The sequence below is a fragment of the Platichthys flesus genome, chromosome 18, assembly GCF_949316205.1.
Source record: "Platichthys flesus chromosome 18, fPlaFle2.1, whole genome shotgun sequence".
Lineage (NCBI taxonomy): Eukaryota > Metazoa > Chordata > Actinopteri > Pleuronectiformes > Pleuronectidae > Platichthys > Platichthys flesus.
Genome location: NC_084962.1, coordinates 14,565,990 through 14,586,109, shown reverse-complemented (window position 1 = coordinate 14,586,109; position 20,120 = coordinate 14,565,990). Strand labels below are relative to the sequence as shown.

The 20,120-nt window shown below is 44.3% G+C and overlaps 1 protein-coding gene across 2 annotated transcripts in view; it reads right to left on the bottom strand.

Annotated features, from left to right (window-relative positions):
- Positions 1 to 18,858, bottom strand: part of sesn1 (sestrin 1) — a 47,174-nt gene extending 28,316 nt beyond the window's left edge. The window contains exons 1-2 of one of the 2 annotated variants that reach the window (XM_062410890.1): positions 18,790 to 18,858; positions 17,440 to 17,761 (exon numbers count right to left, since the gene is read on the bottom strand). In XM_062410890.1, coding sequence (XP_062266874.1) covers positions 17,440 to 17,718 — 279 coding nt within the window. In that variant the 5' untranslated portion in view covers positions 17,719 to 17,761; positions 18,790 to 18,858. The remainder of the gene's footprint in view (positions 1 to 17,439; positions 17,762 to 18,789) is intronic. The other variant, XM_062410891.1, reaches the window with a different exon arrangement.
- Positions 18,859 to 20,120: the final 1,262 nt, after the last annotated feature.

The following is a 20,120-nucleotide window of genomic DNA, read 5'->3' as shown; positions in this document are numbered from 1 at the left end:
TATGCGTCATCAAACAGTTGGTAACTGTTGTATGTCACAAAGTGCTGCAAATCTGTTATTACTGCTTCTTCTGAGTAGGAGCTTATTCGGATAGGGAAAATGCTTGCTGATTGATTCAGGTTAAACTGGCGTTCATGTAAACATGTCTACTGACACTCAGCGAACAACAAGTCTAGAGGGAGGTGCATCTTTTTTTTTTCCTTTTCTGAGTTTAGGTGTGAGATGATAAGACGCGTGGTCTCATATTATTTGAGAGTGTGGTCTTCTGATTACCCATTTTCGTTATCTGTACACGCCTGACACGCATTCCAATACTATCCAGCTCTGTCGCAACTAACCAAACATACTGACATATCATATGCTTCGGCCATCAAATAACTTGCATGCTCAAGAAATGACGGCTTCTATTACTGTTCCCGAGCTCCTGTGTTTTCTTCTAAAATGTCTTCCCTAAGAAGAGGGCCATGCAGGCGTAAAGGGGAGGTCTGGTCCTGCAACAACATTCATTACATCGCTACAAGGTCCTGGACCCCCCCCTCCCATCCCCTGTTTTTGTCACATGATGACCAGGGGAAGATATGTACGAAAGTAACCCACACATGAGTAACTCTAACCTTTTCCTGTGCCTTATGAGCACTTGTGGACACTCCTCCAACACACACGCACACGCAAATGCACACACACAAATGGTAAACAAGGGGCTGGGTGACACTGCAATGTTTTCAGCTTACACAACTCTGGCCTCTGCTTATAAATACACTCTATAAAAATGATATACATACACAAAAACCCCCATATAATGCAGACTTCAGCAAGAAATCTTCAAAGACACCCGTATGGAAATGGAGGCCTCCTACAGACCCTTAGACCTCAACAGCCTGAGGAGCTGCAGTCAGTCAGATGACAGTTATCTACACAGCGTCCCTTGCATGAGACACTGCTCTTTTCATCTAATTTGTTTTGCCTGCTCAGCAGTTTAGATTAGATACGCGTGCACAAAAAAAGACCGAAAACACCACACACCCTTTTCTTTAGCAGAGACAAGAAGTGATGTCATACACAAACCCCCATAGGGGACGAAGATGCTTTTCTATACTTTGTCCACAGGCGGGGCATCATAACCACTCTAACTTGTACCGTGCATTTATCAAACAAAAATGGCAAGAGTTCGTGAGGATTTTGGACAAAGAAAAACTTATCTTTGAGCTTGGGGACATTTTTGCTACTTTTGAACACTATATGAAGAAAAAAAAAAGTTTTAATTAAGCACAGTGCGAGTGAGAGATTAAATACCTAAGCAAAGGTGGAGAATCTTCTTTGTTTGTGAGCAAGATTAGGGAAACACTAATAAAGGGATCAACACTGTGCTGGGCCTTGGCAGTGGTAGGCCTTCTACCGAGTGCCTTTCTAGTTAACCATACAAAACCATAACCATTAACCATTTTTGACAGGGTGATATAATATAGTTTTTTTCAGTAAAGCATTGAAATCCATAGGAAAGGGATTTGGTTTGACAGGACCTGTATCATAAAGACAAACCCTATGATGCTAAATTGGGGCAAACTATTTATATTTGGGGTCCAGTCATTGAGGCCCACCACATCAAACTACGGGTTTGTAGTGATCCTCCTCAGGGTCAGGGATGAAAGAGAGAATTTTAAGAGGTCATGGTGATTTTGTTGGTCACCTTGAGGATGTGGCAGCAAGATTAGGACTTCTGAAGGTTTATTGTTTTGGTACAAAATGTACCTTCTCAAAAAATGTGGGAGCTTATCCTTATCAAGCAATTTATCTCAACAATGTCCAGCCACTGCCCTGGAGTGATGGAGCCACCCTTTTCTTGCGATTGCTTACTCGGTGATAGAAAGATATCAGCCCCTTTTCATTGTGTATTTTCTAGGGTAAGGTTTGCAAATCGTGGTCGATGCCTACGTTTGGAGAGCACGACGACCGACGCCTCCTTGGAATCTGAAAACAACCAATCTTGTGCAACTGGCAGGCTTGCCTTAAGGTCACGGTTATTCTGTGGGCGCCCCTCTGCCTATGTTTCTGCACACGGTATGTCATATGTGACGAAAGAACTGTACACCATACCCATTAAACACTACTGGTGCATGTCAAGTATGACTGGGCTGCTGTTAATGATAAACAGGTGCCTTCTGTAGCGTGCAAGGCCTGTCTGCAGAAACGAGCCAAAGTGACTGGCAGAGATAAAGATGTCGCTTTTCTTTCCATCACAACATGCCGTTGTCGGTCAACACAACAATGTTCTGGGGAGGGGCTGCTGGCTCATAAGTGGTGCGGCCTAAATTAACTTAGCCTGGTTGTGATTCTAAGGGGGCTCTGCCCCCCTCCCATACAAACACACAAACAAGTGCAAACAAACACCCTAGTTTCCTAGAAATTGTTGAACAAGCTCCAGTTGATGTTTTCCATGTTTTCGTGTGAACTCCCCGTCTCCCTCCTTTTAAAAATGTTTCCTGCCAATCCCATTAGAGTCGCTCCCCCATCCCAATCCCCCCCTTCATCCAACCCTAACCCTCTCTTACTGACTGCATATAAACAGATTCTAGAGGTGTGTCTCCTCTCAGCCAATAGCAGCCCCTCTGAGCCGTGCGTCTGGGCCAATTGGAGCGGCCGGTGGGAGCAGCCGTCTCTCCTTCTGTTAACGGCAGTTGTTGTTTTGCTGCTCTCCTGTTTTCTGTTAGTCTTCAGAGTGATGGATGGAGGGAATAAAGAGGAGGTCATGTCAGGCATTAATAGGCTCCGAGTGCCTGCCCAAAATTAGGTGGGGGCTAATCTCAAATTCGCAAGTGCATGTCTGTGTGTGCCTGCGTGTGTGTGTGTGAGAGTGTGTGTGCGAGTACAGCACACACACACACACACTCACTTTAAGTACATACACGGCAGCGTTCACTTATCTCTATCTATCGCTCTCCCACCCTCTCCCTCCCCCTTCCACACACAGACCAGACTTTGTTTCTTGTACATAAACATCATTCACATCCTCTCTCTCTCCCCCTCACACACACACACACACACACACAAACACAATATAATGATCAGGTCAGGGGGGTGTGGAAAGCTGGCAACAGAGGGAACAGACTTCTGCTGAGTATAGACAGAGCACCTGACACATCAGTACACACACACACACACACACACACCATGATTCTGCACTTCCCGAATCAATATCAGAACAAAGCAGAAGTTCCAATAAGCTGAGAAAGAAGAAGTCCTTCGAAACTTGGAAGCAGCTCTTTCCAATCTGGGATGTTTCTGTTTCCAAGCAGCAAAAGGGATAAAAATATGTCCTGCAGGCTTCATGCAGAAAAGTCCAGGGAAAACATTCACAACTTTGTTTTTCTCACTCTTCCCTCTTTAGTGTATGCAGTGGGGCTGTATTGCTCAATGAAGGAACAACAGTGTCGTTTGCAACTGCGAACCCGAAACGTCTTTAAAAAGAAAAAACCTTGAGCAAACACACGCCTTATTGAGAAAATGCAACCGCCCGGAGCCCCGTGCAATACCAGCTGGCGATAAAAAACGGTGTTCAGTTGGCTAAAAATCATTGTTGTGGCGTGACCGCATCAAATCAGGTGTGAAAACAAGCCCGAGTGGGTACAGATATGCCACGAACGCACTACTATTCAGATTTTTCTCACGTGTATGACGAGGGGGGGGGGGGGCGTCACCCCCACGCACCTCCACTCAGAAATACGCGGTCGCTCGTGGAATTTCACAGACGTCCACTGGTCAAGCAGCACCCACTCATCTTTTTCTCCCCCAACTGTCTTCACCCACATATAGCCGAAACCGTGCTGACCCATATTCCTACGTGACGTTAGACGAGCGAAGTCACTGATTCAACAATATAACCTCCACTATTTGCTTTTGGCAATTTTTCAATAGGCAATTAAAAGCTGCACATCCTTACATCTGGAAAGCTGCAAACCGGCAGCATTTTTGCTTATTTAGCATTTTCTGCATCAAAACCTATGAGGAATTAGACCTTATGTATTCCTCTCTGACCATAATGACATTAACTTATGACCAACATGTCAATTTCTCCACCACAAAGCTCCTCCATCGTCCATCATTTCTTTTTTAGAAGGTTTTAGACTTGAGTTTATAGCCAGAAATATTACCCACCCCTCCCCCCCAACAAAAACCATAAAACTTTATTATGACTGTATTTGCATTGTTTTGCATTCCATTAAATTGGAAGCAGACAATAAAAAAAGAAAGCAGACGCACACATGTGACATTAAAACACCACAAAACACCAATTGGGCTAGTTTAATAAGTTTAGGGAGCAAACAGCACACGAGATAGAAGCGGGTGAGTGTGGTGTGGATTTCGCTGCAGGGCAACGCTGAAAAGAAAAACCGAGAGAAGCCGCCAGACGAAGATAAGACAACGCACACAACTGACAGAGAAAACGACAGATGGGCAACACAGCAACTGATAGAAGAACACAGTTGTGTTTGTGTTGATTGCACTTAAGGAGGTAAAGAAATGGGTTATCTATGAACCAAACTATCTGCCTATACTCTCAATCTACATATTTTATCAAGGCCTCTTATGACGGACTGCAACATCCGGCCATTTGACCTCAATAGATCATTTTCTGACTGATAAAAAAAGATCTGCTGCCGCTCAAGACAACGCCTCGACTCGCTGGCTGCACAAAGAGGACGAGTTACATAAGCTGCCGAAAACATCACTTGTTTGCTTTCTCTCCCCTGTCCCTCGCATCAGGCCCGGTACTGTGTCAAATTTATGACAGAGGGTCCTTACAGAGTTCCTTCCTCCGCCCCCCCTCCTTTTTTTCTGACGTCATGTGACGAGAGGCGAGCCAACGAGCCTCCGACACACCCTTATAACAAGCCAATGAACGGCGGGGATCATATCGCTGTCTGACATCCCGAGGGTGGTTGTGGTGGTGGTCGTCGGGGAGGTGGTGGTGGAGGGGGGGAGCTTTCGTAGAAGCAAGCTCAAGTGGGTCACGAGGGGATCTGGTCTCATAGCTAGATATGTACACCCCCGTTTTCTTTTCATTTTTCTGTTTATGCCGATGAAAGCTGATAAAAGCTGTTTCAGAGCTTACGGGACGAAAAAGAAAGAGGGAGAGAAGAGTGAGGGGGGAGGGGGGGGGGGGGGACTCAAAAGTTTTACATATATTTTGTGTTTGGTTGGTTGCCAACCTCTACAGGCCTGGTTTCCTAAGGGCCCCTGAGTGTTTAGTGCAACGCGACTAGATGCCTAGAAACCTTCAGGGGGAACGGACAAGGTGTGGCAACCTGCCAGCAAAGACTATTCAGGAAACCAGATGGAGAAGTTGTTCTTTTGTTTCTCTAACCATCGATCTCCCTGTGGCCTGAATACTTCTGTTCTCTCAAGAGTTTATCCAAGCTTGACCCCTGCTATTTCTGCACTTCTAGGCTCAAGGAAATGTTGGACCAAATCTTTTTCTGGCCTTTCTTTTCGCCTCACGTGTTGTTTTGTATCGTCGGAAATCTTTTTCTGCAACTTAAATATTTGTTTACCTGCGTTCTTGATATATCTAGTTGCCTTTCCCCCTCTTCCCCCTCACTCCTACTTTCTTTCTAACTATCCCTCCTGTACTGCTTCATTCACCGTCCTCCTTTCCACCCACTCCTTTCCTCTCTGCTGCTCATCACACGAGGGATTACATTGTTTCCAAATACTTCTTCATGTTAGGATCTCTGTCTAATGAGTTCTTTGGCCTCAGAGATTACACTGGGTATTTTCAGCGAGTGGTTCGTTCTTACCTTTACTCGCGTACAGTGAGCTCACAGTAAGCCTTCATTTGTGCATTGTTATACATTATTATTTTACCTTAAAATGAGCCTTTCAAATCGACATAGGGAGCATGTCATCTTCCTCCGCCTCCCCCCACCACGATGCACGGCCAGCCCAGAAAGGAGAAATCGAACACGCACGGAGGTGGACTGGGTCACATTCTTTTAGAGGTGTGAATGCAAAAATGTTGTGGGCAACATTGAAGGACTCTGTACTCAGTGTACAGCACATCCTCCAAAAATATTTATGTATAATTAATTATTGGTGCTTCTATAAATATAACTTCACAGTAGGAGTAAGGAAAGGGGAGGAAAGTAAAGCTCCTTTATCCAGGTGAAAAAACCTGGATTTTGACTGAAATAGGATGAGATACAATCCGTATTCACTGTGTTGAGTTTTTATTGGCTACAGCTCCAATCAGCTGTTATTGAAACTTGATACTTGGGTGAATGCGATCTTCTCAGACAGTGATTTAACTTTTCCAGCGCAATATCATGACACACGTCAAACTTTTAAGGAACTAAAAGGAAGTTGGTTTCGGACCTGTTGGTTTCAGACAATGCAAACTCCTCTACTGGTATTAGGAAAGGAGTCAATCACCATTTTTTAGTACAGACTTTACAAAAAAGCCTGAGTCTAATAATGTTATCAAATATGAAAACATTACAATGAGGTTACAACCTTGATTATTGGTATAAACAAAAAAGGTTGTGGCCTCTTTCTATAAGGCTTCTGAGTGACAGGGCCTCGGCTCACAGACTGCAAGTTCTATGAAGTGCTCGATGACCAGCCTCATGAAAATGATTGCCTCACAGATGACTGCAAAACAAGTCAGTAAAGAATTTGAGAAATGCTTACATGAAGTATAGTGACAGAGGACATCATAAAAGTGTGAGGCTGTTACGTGATGTGCTATCAGAGTGTTCCGTCCGTGTGTGTGTGTGTGTGTTTGTGTGTGTCACAGTGGGTGGTTGGCCGCACTCGGGGGTCTAATAAAACCCACAAGGTGTGATGGATGACAACATGATGTAACTTTCAGTAACTGCGTTGGGACATGTAGTACAAGTGTGTGAGCATTAACAGGGTAAACAAGTCAGTGCAATTGCTTTGCACTTTTGAGCCGAAGTTTCCGTTCTTTATTCAGTTGTGAACCGTTGAACTGTTAAACATAAAAAAAAAATAAAAAAAAAAAGAGGAACGTCAGCGTTTCCTCTTTGACACGTGAGTCTTCTTTAAGTTCAGACACAAGACACGGGCATCTGAAGTGACCAAATCAACAGAGACAGACACACACACACCTCTGAGCTTCACTATCCAGACCTAAAAACACACACAAGCAGATATAGACATTTGTGACAGGCACCCACATGGCATGCAGGGCTCAGTGTGGAAACACACGCTCAGAGGCTGCATTCACCCACCAGCTACAGATCCTCTTTAACACACAGGGGTATTTTGAGATCATTGGTGAACTGATATTTGCACTTTGTCCAGGTCCAATTTCCCAAAAACGATTTGGATGTCTTGGCTGTACAGATGCAATATCCATATCGTTGTGTTGAACCTCATCTTTGACCATCCAGAAATGAAGCCAAAATATCCTACCAATGCTGCCATCTTAGGCCGATGACGCCATTTGGAGCCAGAGTCTCCGCAGTAGAGATCAGGCGGCTGGAGCTGTGGTATCAAGCTCCGGCCGATACATGCATTCGACCAATCGCTGGTTAGTCTCAGCTGTCAATCATGACGTTTCACCAATTATCAAATAACTGACTTAAACCGAGCAATTATACAAACATCAGTGTGATAAGAACCAGTTTAAATAACTGAAATCATCTTTGAGAGTTTCAGTTTTTAGTTTGACCCATCTCTTTACAACCTATGCTGCAGCCACCAGGGGGCGATTGAGAAACTTTGGCTTCACTTTCGAGAGCTGGCACGTCGTCCATCTTTATATACAGTCCGTGGTCATCCCGTCATATAATGATCTAGTGAGATATATTCTGCCCTCACTATAGAAGAGACTTGTGTCAATGACCAGTGGGATTAATTAGTAACTCTAGTAACAGTTAAACTCACAGAACAGCAGCTTCCATCTTTACAGCCGACATCATTGTGTAGGTGCACCATGCTGAGAACAGATGACGTTATAATCTGTGGATAATGAACAAACATGTGTATGTTACGACACCTTGTCCCTGTTCTAGGATAATAAGACATTGGTTTTGGTGGTGATGCTCCTGAGCTAATGGGCTGTAGTCTTGTTTGTGTGTGTTTTGCAGACTCACTTCATACAAACTGCACTTACATGGGCAGAACGTTCTCTGCATTGACTTGACAGGCAGGCCGTCATCGGCAGAGCCCATTGACCAACATTGTAATTCCAGAGTCAGCACTTAAACCTCACTCCTGACTACGCTGTCTGTATGTTTGGTGTCTGTGTGTCATCTGACACCAAGTAACCTCCAACGTGAAGATGCATGTCCACATTTAGGACGGACACACTGGTCAGTGTGTTCTCCCACTTCAAGTAAACACTGTGAAGCAATCCCACATTTTCTTTTTTAACAAACACTGCGTGTCAATCACACTCGGGCACAGATTCAGCCCGGCTTACAGGAGCGACAGAGAAGAGGTCAGAGGTGAACCACGGTGGGAACGCGGAGGTCCCGTAGCGTGAACCTGTCACCGTTCTGACAAACTGGCCTGTAACATAAACAAGCACACATACATGAGCCCGGGACAATACACCCGAGAAGAGAGCACAATACCCTCCACCACTCCACACTGGGCCTGAAACAATACCACACACGCTGAAACAACACCACAGCCGGGCCTAAGCCAACATGACGCTGCACGGGCAGAGCTTGGAGCAACACCATTTGGCGAGCAGGCAGCGCCACACAATGAGGGCATTGGTCAGTGTGAGGGGAAACAATTCATCAAGTGCTGACACAGCTAAGTTCAAGTCTCAAAGTGTGGGGTCTTTGCAAGGTTGGAGGAGACGCACAAGACCTGGAAAGCAGTCTATGTGTGTGTGTTGTTGTGCATTCAATGTTTTTCATTCCAGTCTTAAGGGAAAGTGGATGTCCAACAAAGACGCCTACACTCAAATGTGCTTGCTCAACATAGACGGAAATCCATGATTGACTATTTTAGCAACCAAAATACTGACCTCTTATCTGTGTTGCTTGGGAGTGAACCAACTTCTTGACGAATCAATAATTGTTTGGTCCACTAAACGTGGAAAACAAGTTAAAAATATCAATCACGTTCACAGAGCCTAAGGTGACATCACATAAAAAATATATATAATCTGTCCGGAAGATTACATCAGAGACTGACAAAGAAACAGGTAAGGAGAATATGACGCAATAAAAAAGTGAATTCTGTGGGTTTTTGAAATGAAGAACGGTGGGTTCATATCTAGCTTCACTTTAGTGTTCACAGAATATGTTCTGATCAGAGCAGTAGTGAGTGTCGCTAATATTTTGTTTGTGTACTCCCGCTGGTTAAGCCTGGTGTTGAGCCTGTGTGGTTTGTATCCTAATAGGGGCTAGCTCAGACTGAGGCCTGGACCACAGCCACTGGGCTATTCATGCTTTGTGACCTGATCCGCAGATGCCTCTCAATCCTGCATCCTCACAGCTTTAAATCTCTCCAGACACGTAAACACACACACACACACGCACACGCACACGCACACGCACACGCACACGCACACACACACACGCACACGCACGATGGATGAATGCCCGGTGACCAGGGCAAAGGGAAAACATTAAAAAAATCATGCAGAGCATTGCTTGCATTCAGCCCAGTGCATGGAAAATTCCCATCCAGCAACTTGAGGAGAGCAACAGCAGCCTAAACACTGGTACAGAGCGCCCTCCTGTGACTACACATGTGAACTGCAGCTACTTCCTCTCCCTCAGTGTGCTGTGTGAGCGGTGAAACCACTCAATGGCCCCGTTCTGTTTCATCAAGTAAAAGGCAGCGCAAGAGGGTGGAGGATAAAAGGCATATATTGATTTGTTCAGACACTGAATCCACTGGACGATAAGCTTCATCATTTATTTATGAATTCAATCATATTAATCCTGAACAGACGGCCTCCAGGTCGATAGGATGAAAGGGTCTGAGTGTATGAGGCAAGTGGGGTGATGTGTGGTCGCTTCTGGATCTCTCTGGATCAGAGAGATTTCTTGTATTGGATCCTTTGAGAGTGTGTGTATCTGTTTGAGTACTCCGTCGTGGTTTCCAGACGGTGGTTCGATCCCAGTCTCCTCCCCATCTGCATGCCGATGTGTCCTGGGGCAAGATACTCAACCCCTTCATAGAAAAGCTGCAGCCCATAGATGCACTGTGTGAATGTGTGTGTGTGAATGGCAATAAAGTGCTTTGAGTGATCATCTAGACTAGAACAGCGCTATTTAAATACAGACCATCTACATAAATACACAATACACAAGTGTTTTCAAATTGTTTCACAAGTCGGGGAGTTCTAGAATCCGTTTTTGAGAATAAAACAAATTTGATTTAATTATTTCTACCTGCAAAACGTGCAAGTTGAGGGAATTTCTACATCTCTGGGTAGCTTCATACAATTCCCACCAGTGAGGTAGGGGAGTTATATGCAAAATCTCAAGTTCATAGGATTTGTCACCTGAGAACAACTGAAGGAAAAGGACACAATTGTTGTTTAAATGTGGGAGTCATGCTGCAGATTTTCAGACGGTCTCTCCTGGAGGACAGAGTTGCAGTCATCTCTAGATGCAAAGAGAGTTTAAGAAGGAGGCTCTCACCTCCATAAACAGCTGGAAAAACGCGGCATGAAGTGGGTATGAATATCAGATTGCTGGTTTCGGGAAAAGTCACAGGAATTTGTGAACGCCAGTCTCCCATGAAGATGGATATGACTTACTATGTGTGGATGATCGATTGACCATTCAAGTCATTTATCAGGCAAAAACGCTAAATGTTTGCTGGATTTACCTTCTCCAAACTTCTTAAATGTGTGCAGTACCTGCTAATAAGGTTTTCCATCTGCATCGAGCATCCCCTAAATTTTGGCAAAGGGGAACAAACCTGGTGCTTGAAAAACGTCATCACATAGGTTTGTGGAAATCAGGATAAAATAGTGGAACCATCATATTGTATATAACTACTTTTCATTATACTCTCCAGTTAGAGCAAAACAAAATACAGGAGGAGGGAAATACATGAAATGTGTTTAAATATCACTGTGAATAATATAGTTTAAACTTAAATCTTCTTGAAAAGAAAGAAGATGCTGAAGGAATATTGTTGTGAAAAGGCGTCGACGGGGCTTTAAACATAATAAATACATCAAGGCTCCCCCTGTAGATGAACCTGTTTAGGTTTCGTTGACATTTAGACACGGAGTTACAAAGACTTAAGGTTGGAACAGTTACACAAGCTTCAGTTTTTACTGGCAACACTAAACCAACAGAAAGAAGAGCTGAGATAATTCTTGCGAGAGTCGTAGTCTGGAAAAGACAGACAGCGTAGAGGAGCTGGCGAAGCGGCAGAAAGCAAACACTTTATAAATAATTTGTGCAGCTTAATTCCGTATGCAATTTATAAATATCACATTATGGCAAAGAAAGAGAGAGCGGGAAAAAGGCTTGTTTTACTCAAAAGCACCATGTGATCGCCCTATCTTTATTCCTCCGTCTCCGAATGGGAGCGACACAGTGAACTTTGCTCTCTCCGAGGCTGAAACACGACACATGTAGAGCAGGAGAACACAGCGATTATTATTTAACATGCACGGCAACGTTAGCCTTTTGTTCTTCTGCCTTTTCCGTGTCTCCTTCAAAGAGTTTGTTATTCCCTCCCCGCCTCCTGCTGCAGCACTTTGTTACCGTTGCCCACCGCCTCGCATCCGCCATCCACACCCCTGTCCTCCTCTTCCTTTTTCTGTCTCGCAAATAGACTGGGATGATGAAATATGGCAAGATGACAAAGTGAATGCATGAAAATCATTGATTAGTTGCCGATTGAGGGGTTGATTAGGGGGGCATTTACAAAATATTCCACATTGTGCTCGGCTCTGGAGGGGACAGATATTATTCTGGTTTTGGGTAAGGCTGGGCCAGTAGTAGTGTGGTGCTGGTAGTTTTCCACTGGAGGTGGCTGACTGAATGCAGGGAAGGACTGTGTTTCACCACCTCCATCGTGTTTCTACCCCTTCCCCTCGTTACTCCCCAGCGTTAAAGACAACACACTTGATTCTTTCCCTGTTACTTTCCTCCATCTCTCGTTCGACGACCAGTGCGTTGGCCACGCTCTCTTTTCCACTTTCTTTCCTCCTCCTCTCTCTCTCTCTTTCGCCCTCTCAGTTCCTGAATAGCATGGGCCAGAAATAATGCCAGCACCCCATCCCCCAAGTTACAGCGCCAACCTACCCACCCCATCATTGCACCTCACCCCACTGGTACCATGACGACTGCTTACACCGTGCAAAAGCCCTCTCCCAACCCAAACTCATTTCTCCCCCTGTGCTGGGGATAATATAACCTTTGCATATTTTAGCAGAACAGCCCCCACGATGCAAAAACATTCTTCTTTCTATTAATTTTATCTCTTTGTTTATTTTTCTTTGCATTAGTACTAATGTTTACCAAAAAAGTGGGAAATTCAGTTTTATTATCATTTATTCAAGCCTACAACAGGATTGACAGTGACCTAGTTGCACACTTCCCACATGCCCCCTCCTCTCTAGTGTTCCCCAGTCTGCAGCCGCCTGCACTGGCTGGAAGGGGGGGGGCTCTGTCTGCGTGGAGTGTTGTAGGATCAAAGCGGTTGTCTGTGTGTTTGTGTGCTTTCATAGCATGTAAGAAATGGTTTTTAATGCACAGGTAAGAACATACGATTTTTGGATGGTAAATAAAGAAATTGTGTAAATGTTTGTACTACACAAACACATACAAATATCACTGATGCATTGGTTCCCAGTAGCTCATCAGCCCTGTATAAATGGGAGCCCATTTATCAGTTAATTTAGTATTTTTTAATTCAATTACATGCCAAATGTAAAGGTGACGCAATTCGTAATCTAGTATTTTCCATTACAACTATAGGTGAACAGAAGAGGTGCATAGCTGTGCAGCCGCAGTATCTTTGCAAGTATCGGCATCACCGCGTCCAACAACAATCATGTTACAAGAGGCTTTGACGGGAGTGTAGAAAAGCCTTAAGCGACCGTGATGTTATTGCAACAGAAAGCTCCATGTAGCTTAGTAAGACCGAACATCCCACAGACGGTAAACAGACACAGTGCCAGTGCACAGACACCCGCCCTCCCAGCCCCATGTCGGCCCTGTCCCATCAGTGTGCCCAGCTGGTTGGCAGCTGTAAATCCACAGCTTTATTCCTCTTTCACGTCCTCGGTATCCACAGAGCATTTCACTGTACAGTTACTGTGCCAAAGGTCACTCTCTGCCTGCTGCTGCTGCTGCTTTCTCTCTCTCTCCCCCTTGCATACCCCTCACCCTGCTATTTGTCCGACCTGGTTCGAGCAGGGATCGCCCATAATCCAGCAGATCTGTCCAGACCACAGGGCTCTTTCTCTCTCTTTCTCCATGGGTCCTTTCTCTATTTACACAGTAAGCGGAGGCAGCCGGTTGAGGACGTGAAGGCATGCATTCAAAAACACACACAAAGACATACACACACATTCATACTGTAAAAATAAAAAATGAAAAGGAGAGACCGGGCAGAATCTTTTATAAACTAATGCCACAGTTTACAAGTGGACTTTGACTCTGCAGCATTGCATCTGGCCACACTCCTGTCTGTCAAGGCTGACGAGTCAAGTTTGTTGATACTGTCTCAGCACAAGCTTGCCACCACAAAGACGGGCTTACACCGACAACAGACCGTCAGAGAGCAACACTAATCCCACAAATTATAACAAATTATCACAACAGACACTCCAAGGGTTAAATCGCTGCACTAGCTAAACCTTAAACCATGAAAAACCCAAAGGGGAAATCAAATTTTAATTAATGAAATGTTTATGGTGCTGGTGCATGGGAGTTAGTGCAGGAGCTGCAGCGCCCAGCGTTTTATGACTGTCCTTGTTGTGCATAAAAACACATTCTAGTCTTGACAAATAGATTCAAAATCTTCGTGCATTCTTTCAAAGCCGCACGGGAAAAAAATCAATCCAGAAAAAGCCCTGCAGCCAACATCTGCGATGACCTGGAGATGCTCCTAAGCTTTCCTTACAGGGACCGAAATATGCACTCAGTAGATATTCTGGGAGTAGGTCAGATCCAGGAAGTCATTCCACTTAATTAATCACACATAAGTGTTTATTAATGGGGCCTGCTGAGTCATCCTAAATGTCCGTAATTAACTAAATAAGTACGTGTAAACAAATTCAGCATAAGCTTGAAACCTCCAGAGCCTTCAGCTACTTCGGAGAAGGCTGGACAGGCTCATGTCTTCCCTCGTTTGCTCGTGTCTAGAAATAGAAAACAATGTGCATGAAAATATAAGATAATGGAAAACTAAATTAAAATATAAGCGACACCTGATGATTTTGGTTCACATCATATAAATCAGCCCTGCAATACGCCGGCGACCTGTTCGGGCTGTACCTCAATGTCGGCTGGGATCAAAGCTGTATAGACAATGAATGGATGAATGGATGGATCGTGCAAATACCTAACCATCTTTCTTTGGATTGGGAAACAAAGTCACAACAAACAGGAAGCCAGTGCAAGGATGATAAAACCCGGGTTGTGTGGTTAAATCTTTTGGATTGTGTCAAAGCACCAGCCTACATCACGAAAACAGGTTGAGCTTTTGAGAGTGGCTCTTAATTCAAGTTGGGGTAAAGGGCTAACACAATGGCGTAATTACATAACACAAAGAAACCCCCTTCTCTCTCTGTCCAACCGCGCAAGACTGGGCTCTTTCATCCAGCGAGGGAACATGGTGCCCGGAGAGGGAGCAAGCCGATGGAGTCTGCCCACTCCTTTCATAGACTCAGAACAAACACTTACTATTGTCTCTCTAGATTTCTGTGCATATATATGTAGAATATGTGTGTGTGTGTTTATGTTTTATTTGCATTTGTCTCCACCCATCGTTATCCTGTGTCCCTCTATGTACAAGATCAATAGAGCTCAGCGAGGTTAACTGCCCAAGCCCCAGAATGACCCGTCTGGGGATGAAGCGCTTTTGACCCTCGTATGCTCACCCCAGCCGACCACTACACAAGGACGCCTTATGGGAACCTGACCCCTCCCCACGCACACAGAATCCTATTTTGGGCTGCGACCCCGTAACCCTTAACCCCTGGGACTCGCCACAACCGTGGCAGTATAAGACCGCAAACATTCAAGCACCCAGGTCCATTCCCCTAACTGTGTTCACTGCGTATTCACAGGGTTCCTCGGAAAACAAACAACAACTCAGATTACATAAAGGGGGCAAGCGAGTCAACGGCAGAGCAAAGAGGGGCCTCTGGCTTTAGAAGAGAGATGTTACTTAATGTCTGTTTGAACATATGGGTACTTCAGCTATTATTGGATCTACAATAGAATCAAATAGAAAGGGCAGGATCCTGCTTTAATTATCAAACAGCTTGTTTTTAAGATGATAGTGTGACATTTTGGAAAATACGTTTATTTGCTTTACTTGCAACATCTGTATCTTTCCATTAAACCATCCGTTTTCAATCATTATGTTAAACTATGCTCATTGGTTGAAGCTACATGTATAACGTGCAGATCTGAGGCCCAGCTCATAGCGGGTATTAACATCTGTCTCGGCTGTGGCTGGTCAGTTCACACCCAACATTAGAAGAATGCATCTCCACACTTGGTCCCTGTTGATCACTGACTGGATCTCACTTCCTCACTCTACACGCAGACAAACATATTGATTCTGTTTGTTAGAAACGATATGTTGTTTTTGCCAGTGCGAGTATCCAGGTGGGACACGTTTGTGTTCACACTGCTAAAAGAATGTCGTACTTTTGTTGCCATATCCTACCAATGAAAGAGGGCAGATTTCTTCCTTTTTAAAGTGTAATTGTTTGCACAGTTGATAAACACACACACACAGATATACAGTGCATGTGCACACTGGGGCACCGAACGAGTTCCCCCCGTCAAATATTTGCAAGACACGAGGGTATTATGGGACATTATTCTCACCAAGCAGGAGGCCTTCCTATTCCAGAGGAGGGGGGTTGCCATGAGGAAAGGGCTGTCTGTGCTTTCAAAGATTTTGTCTTTAATCAGCGGATCTGCTGGAATTAGAGATCTGTCTGAGCCCGAGCCCCCACCCCTCTCTCTCGTAGCCCCCTTCCATCTCTGACAAAGTGAGAAACGTGTGTGCGTGTGTGTGTGTGTGCTGGGGAAGGGGGAGAGGTCTTCCACCGTGGAACCAGAACAGCATGAGCTGCTACATTGGGCTCATAAATGCTAACTTTGGCAAGCCCCTCGGCAAATGCAGCTTAGCATAAATCGAAAAATACCAGACGGTGTGTACTGTGGTGCACCACTAAACCCGTAAAGCAGCTTTCTCCCTCTCTCATCTCTCCCGGTGCCTCTCCTCCAATCTTCCAAAAACACTTCAGCACAAACAGGAATTTCATGTCAGCAACACCACACGGTATTTCCTCAGAAACACCATATGACAGGCCAGAGGGCTTTGTTTTTATTTTTCATTAGAGGACTCATTAAGGGGATGAGGCCACAGCTAACACCAGAATAAAGCCTGTATTAGGTTCTCTACAGGTAAACAATGACACATTTAACTGAGACAACAACCATCGATAGTCCAGTCTACTTGTTACAGCTCTTGATTTAACGAAAAACATGATCAGAGCATCTAATTCACATATTTACTAAGACCTGAATCTAAATTACAACCCAACACATCTGCATAACAACATGCAGTGTGACATACTGATTGTACAAGCACTGATTTAAGGATATAACGTTGGTTTGCATGAGGGTTAAACACGTAAACACGTCTCGGGTGTCTGAGGTTTCCCCTCATGGGTGAGATTGTCCTTATTGGTAGAAATCAGTGTGAGGTAGTGAAAAGACTCCCTAGTGCAAACTAAACCATAACATCTGACTGTATATACAATATATAAGTGCATTAAATTAATATATTGCATATCTAGACATTTATACTCCCTCCAATTGACTGCAGGTGATTAAATGAGGGATTGTATGGTTTTTCTGTCAACAGCATGTTCCAGCCCTTGCTTCAGAGAGGTTAGTGTGACATAATCACTAAATAATTTACCCAAGCCCTCGTAGATGTTTTAAAAATGAAAATGGCCCTTGATGGGAAAGGTTTCAGAGCACTTGCTGCTTTTTAAAACTAATTTCATCATGTCTCATCGTGTCACCGAGAGTAAACAACTTGACAGCACACGCACCGCTCTAAGTGAGACGGTCTGACTCGACCACAATGTTTGCAATGCTAATGAAGAGGTGAAGAGAGGGACAGACGAGGGCAGAACAACAACGTACACGCTAGAATGACAGGGCAGATCACGGAGTGGTGCTGCAACACAGTGCAAACACCTCATGAGAGATCATAGGAGTCTCCTACCTGGACAGCCCGTAGAAGACGAATGCATCGCTCCCTGACGTCTTCGAAGGGACAGCGTTTGGAGAGCATGAGCAGATGAGCAAGGATGTCGTTCAGGTCGCTGGTCAGGGAGGTTACCAAGGATGGGGGCGAGGGGGCCATCGCAGTTATGGGCCCAATAGCCTCCACCTTCCTCATGACCTCCAGGTGGATGTTCTCCATGGCTTCAGTCCTGGAGCTGGCATCCCGGCTCCCCAGGCCATCCCATCTCCCCAGATACTCTTGGTCCAGCATTTCCATCTTTTCACGTCGGGACTAATGCTTGTGCTTGTTTTACAACAAGCTACACAACACAAAACACGACACAGTCCAGGTTTAGTCACAGCAGCACAGCGTGTTCAACAAACAACTATTGAAGATGATGCTAATGTGGATAGGTGGGTGGGTACGCTATCGAAACACCACTGTAGGACCATATGGCATTTGAATAGAGAAATTAAAAACAATAAAATAAAATAATTAGGAATAATCCCTGGAAATAAAAGCCCCAAATAGTTCAGTGTTTAAGGAGGGAATTAAAAGAGGACAGACACTTTATCTGAACTCATTGGGTGGGAGATCTAATAGCAAAAGCCCTGTCATCCTCTCTCTCAAACTGGGACCTGGGGGCAAACAACAGGGCTCTGGTCATGGATCTCAATGGTCAAAAGGACACATACCATGTCAGAAATGCTATAACCCAAACAAGCAAATGTATGGGAATTTCTTAAATATGTATGGTGACATGTTAAGCACGCATGTAAAACAATAAACGAATAATGGATAGTATATTTGAATATATAGCCAGACATTGCATATCTGATATATATCATTAATTATGTGCACAGGCCTAAATAATAAATAAATCACTATCAGTCAGGCTCTATCATAAATGTGGGCATTTAAACCCACATTTAACCAAGTGCTAAAAACAAGTGAATTGGACTTGGTTGAGTTTCTTGAAGAAATCCCAGTTTAGCACTTGGATGTACCAGGCCCTGATAAGGACCCACATTGCATTACACTGATTATTTACTTTAATATTACCAGTATAATCTGCCAGTTCAAGTGTTCCCTTTGCAAACCTCAATGAACCAATGCGGGCTCCTGGCTCGTGTGGTTTTAAATGAGAGATCAGACGTGTCATGACACAAAATGCTCAAGTCCCATTAATGGGGTCCATTCAATCTGCCCCCTGCCCTCCCTCACTGGCTCTGGACAACAGCCCGTTAAACAACAGACACCGGAGAGAAACAAGGGGCCGGGTGACAAGCAAAGGTTCCCACACACGAATCAGGCGACGAAGGCAGCGTGTCACGGTCACAAACTCACTTTCTCCTCATTGTTCGGTGCAGGTCTGCAGCTCCGGGACGCTTCTCCACAGAAAACACTCGAACAGCCTCAAACACACAGTAGGCAGACACTGCACGGTAAACATCTGACTGGCAAGGCCGGCCGGCCAATCACGGCGGGCCCTGCGCACTGCTGGGCGGCGCCGCTTTGGATTCGGACAGGCGATTGGTCGGGGGGGAGTTGCCAGGCTCGTGGGGTAAAGTGCTCATGGGAGTTGGATTCTATTCGCTCGGTGTGTGTCTAAAAGATGCGGTGCCTCTGAACTACATCTCCCGTCATGCCTTTCGTCGGCAGCAGCCCCCCACCCTCCTCCTCTTTCTTGTTTATCCAGCACAAGTGAGAAAAACACTGAGGAGAGAGAGAGAGAGAGAGAGAGAGAGAGAGAGAGAGAGAGAGAGAGAGAGAGAGAGAGAGAGAGAGAGTTATTTATTTATTCTATTTGTCCTAATTCATGTTCAATCAGCTGAACACTAATTAAAAATGATAACAATTACACAACAGGAATTTAATTTTGAAGCAGAAATTGTATTCTGATGTTCAATATACTACAAGACGATTAGGGACAAAGGTGTTTGTAGCAAGTGATAGAACAAAGAAAATATATGAATCTACATTTATCAGAAAACAGTAATTTTTCGTGTTACATGTTGGAGCACAGGTCATCATCTGGATTAGTGGTCTGGCCATGGAGTTGTTATTGCAAATCATCTGCCATACAGTTATGTCATTGTTTCATCCATTATTTATGCTTAAACATCTGTGCATGTGCTCCTGTGTGTTTTCCACACTGTGTTAGCACATGATGGACCTACGTACACATGTTATTCAGTTATCCACATGCAGTGTCCCTCTTCAGTGAGATTTATAAACATGAATAAGATCTATTACAGATGTGCACATAAGAAACCTGATAGTAAAACAATCTTCAATTATGAAATACAGTCTCTCCTTAGTGCAACACACTTATTTCCCTGCAGACATACATCCCATTGCTTCACCAGGTTATTTGCATAATGCTTTGCTAATGTTTACCAGGTGATGGACTGAAAAACTTGAAAAAAACTCAACAGCCTACTTGATCAAGAATGATCTTCAAATAAGAAGATTTGCTGAAATAAAACAAAAATCAGTGCTTTCAAAATCAGTTTCTTGACATAATATGATGCATTGCAAACCACAAGGTGATAATTATCTATCTATCTATCTATCTATCTATCTATCTATCTATCTATCTATCTACCTATCTTTTTATCTACACCTTCATGAGAGCATTAAATGCATTTGAACATTTATTTTTTATTTGATTAATT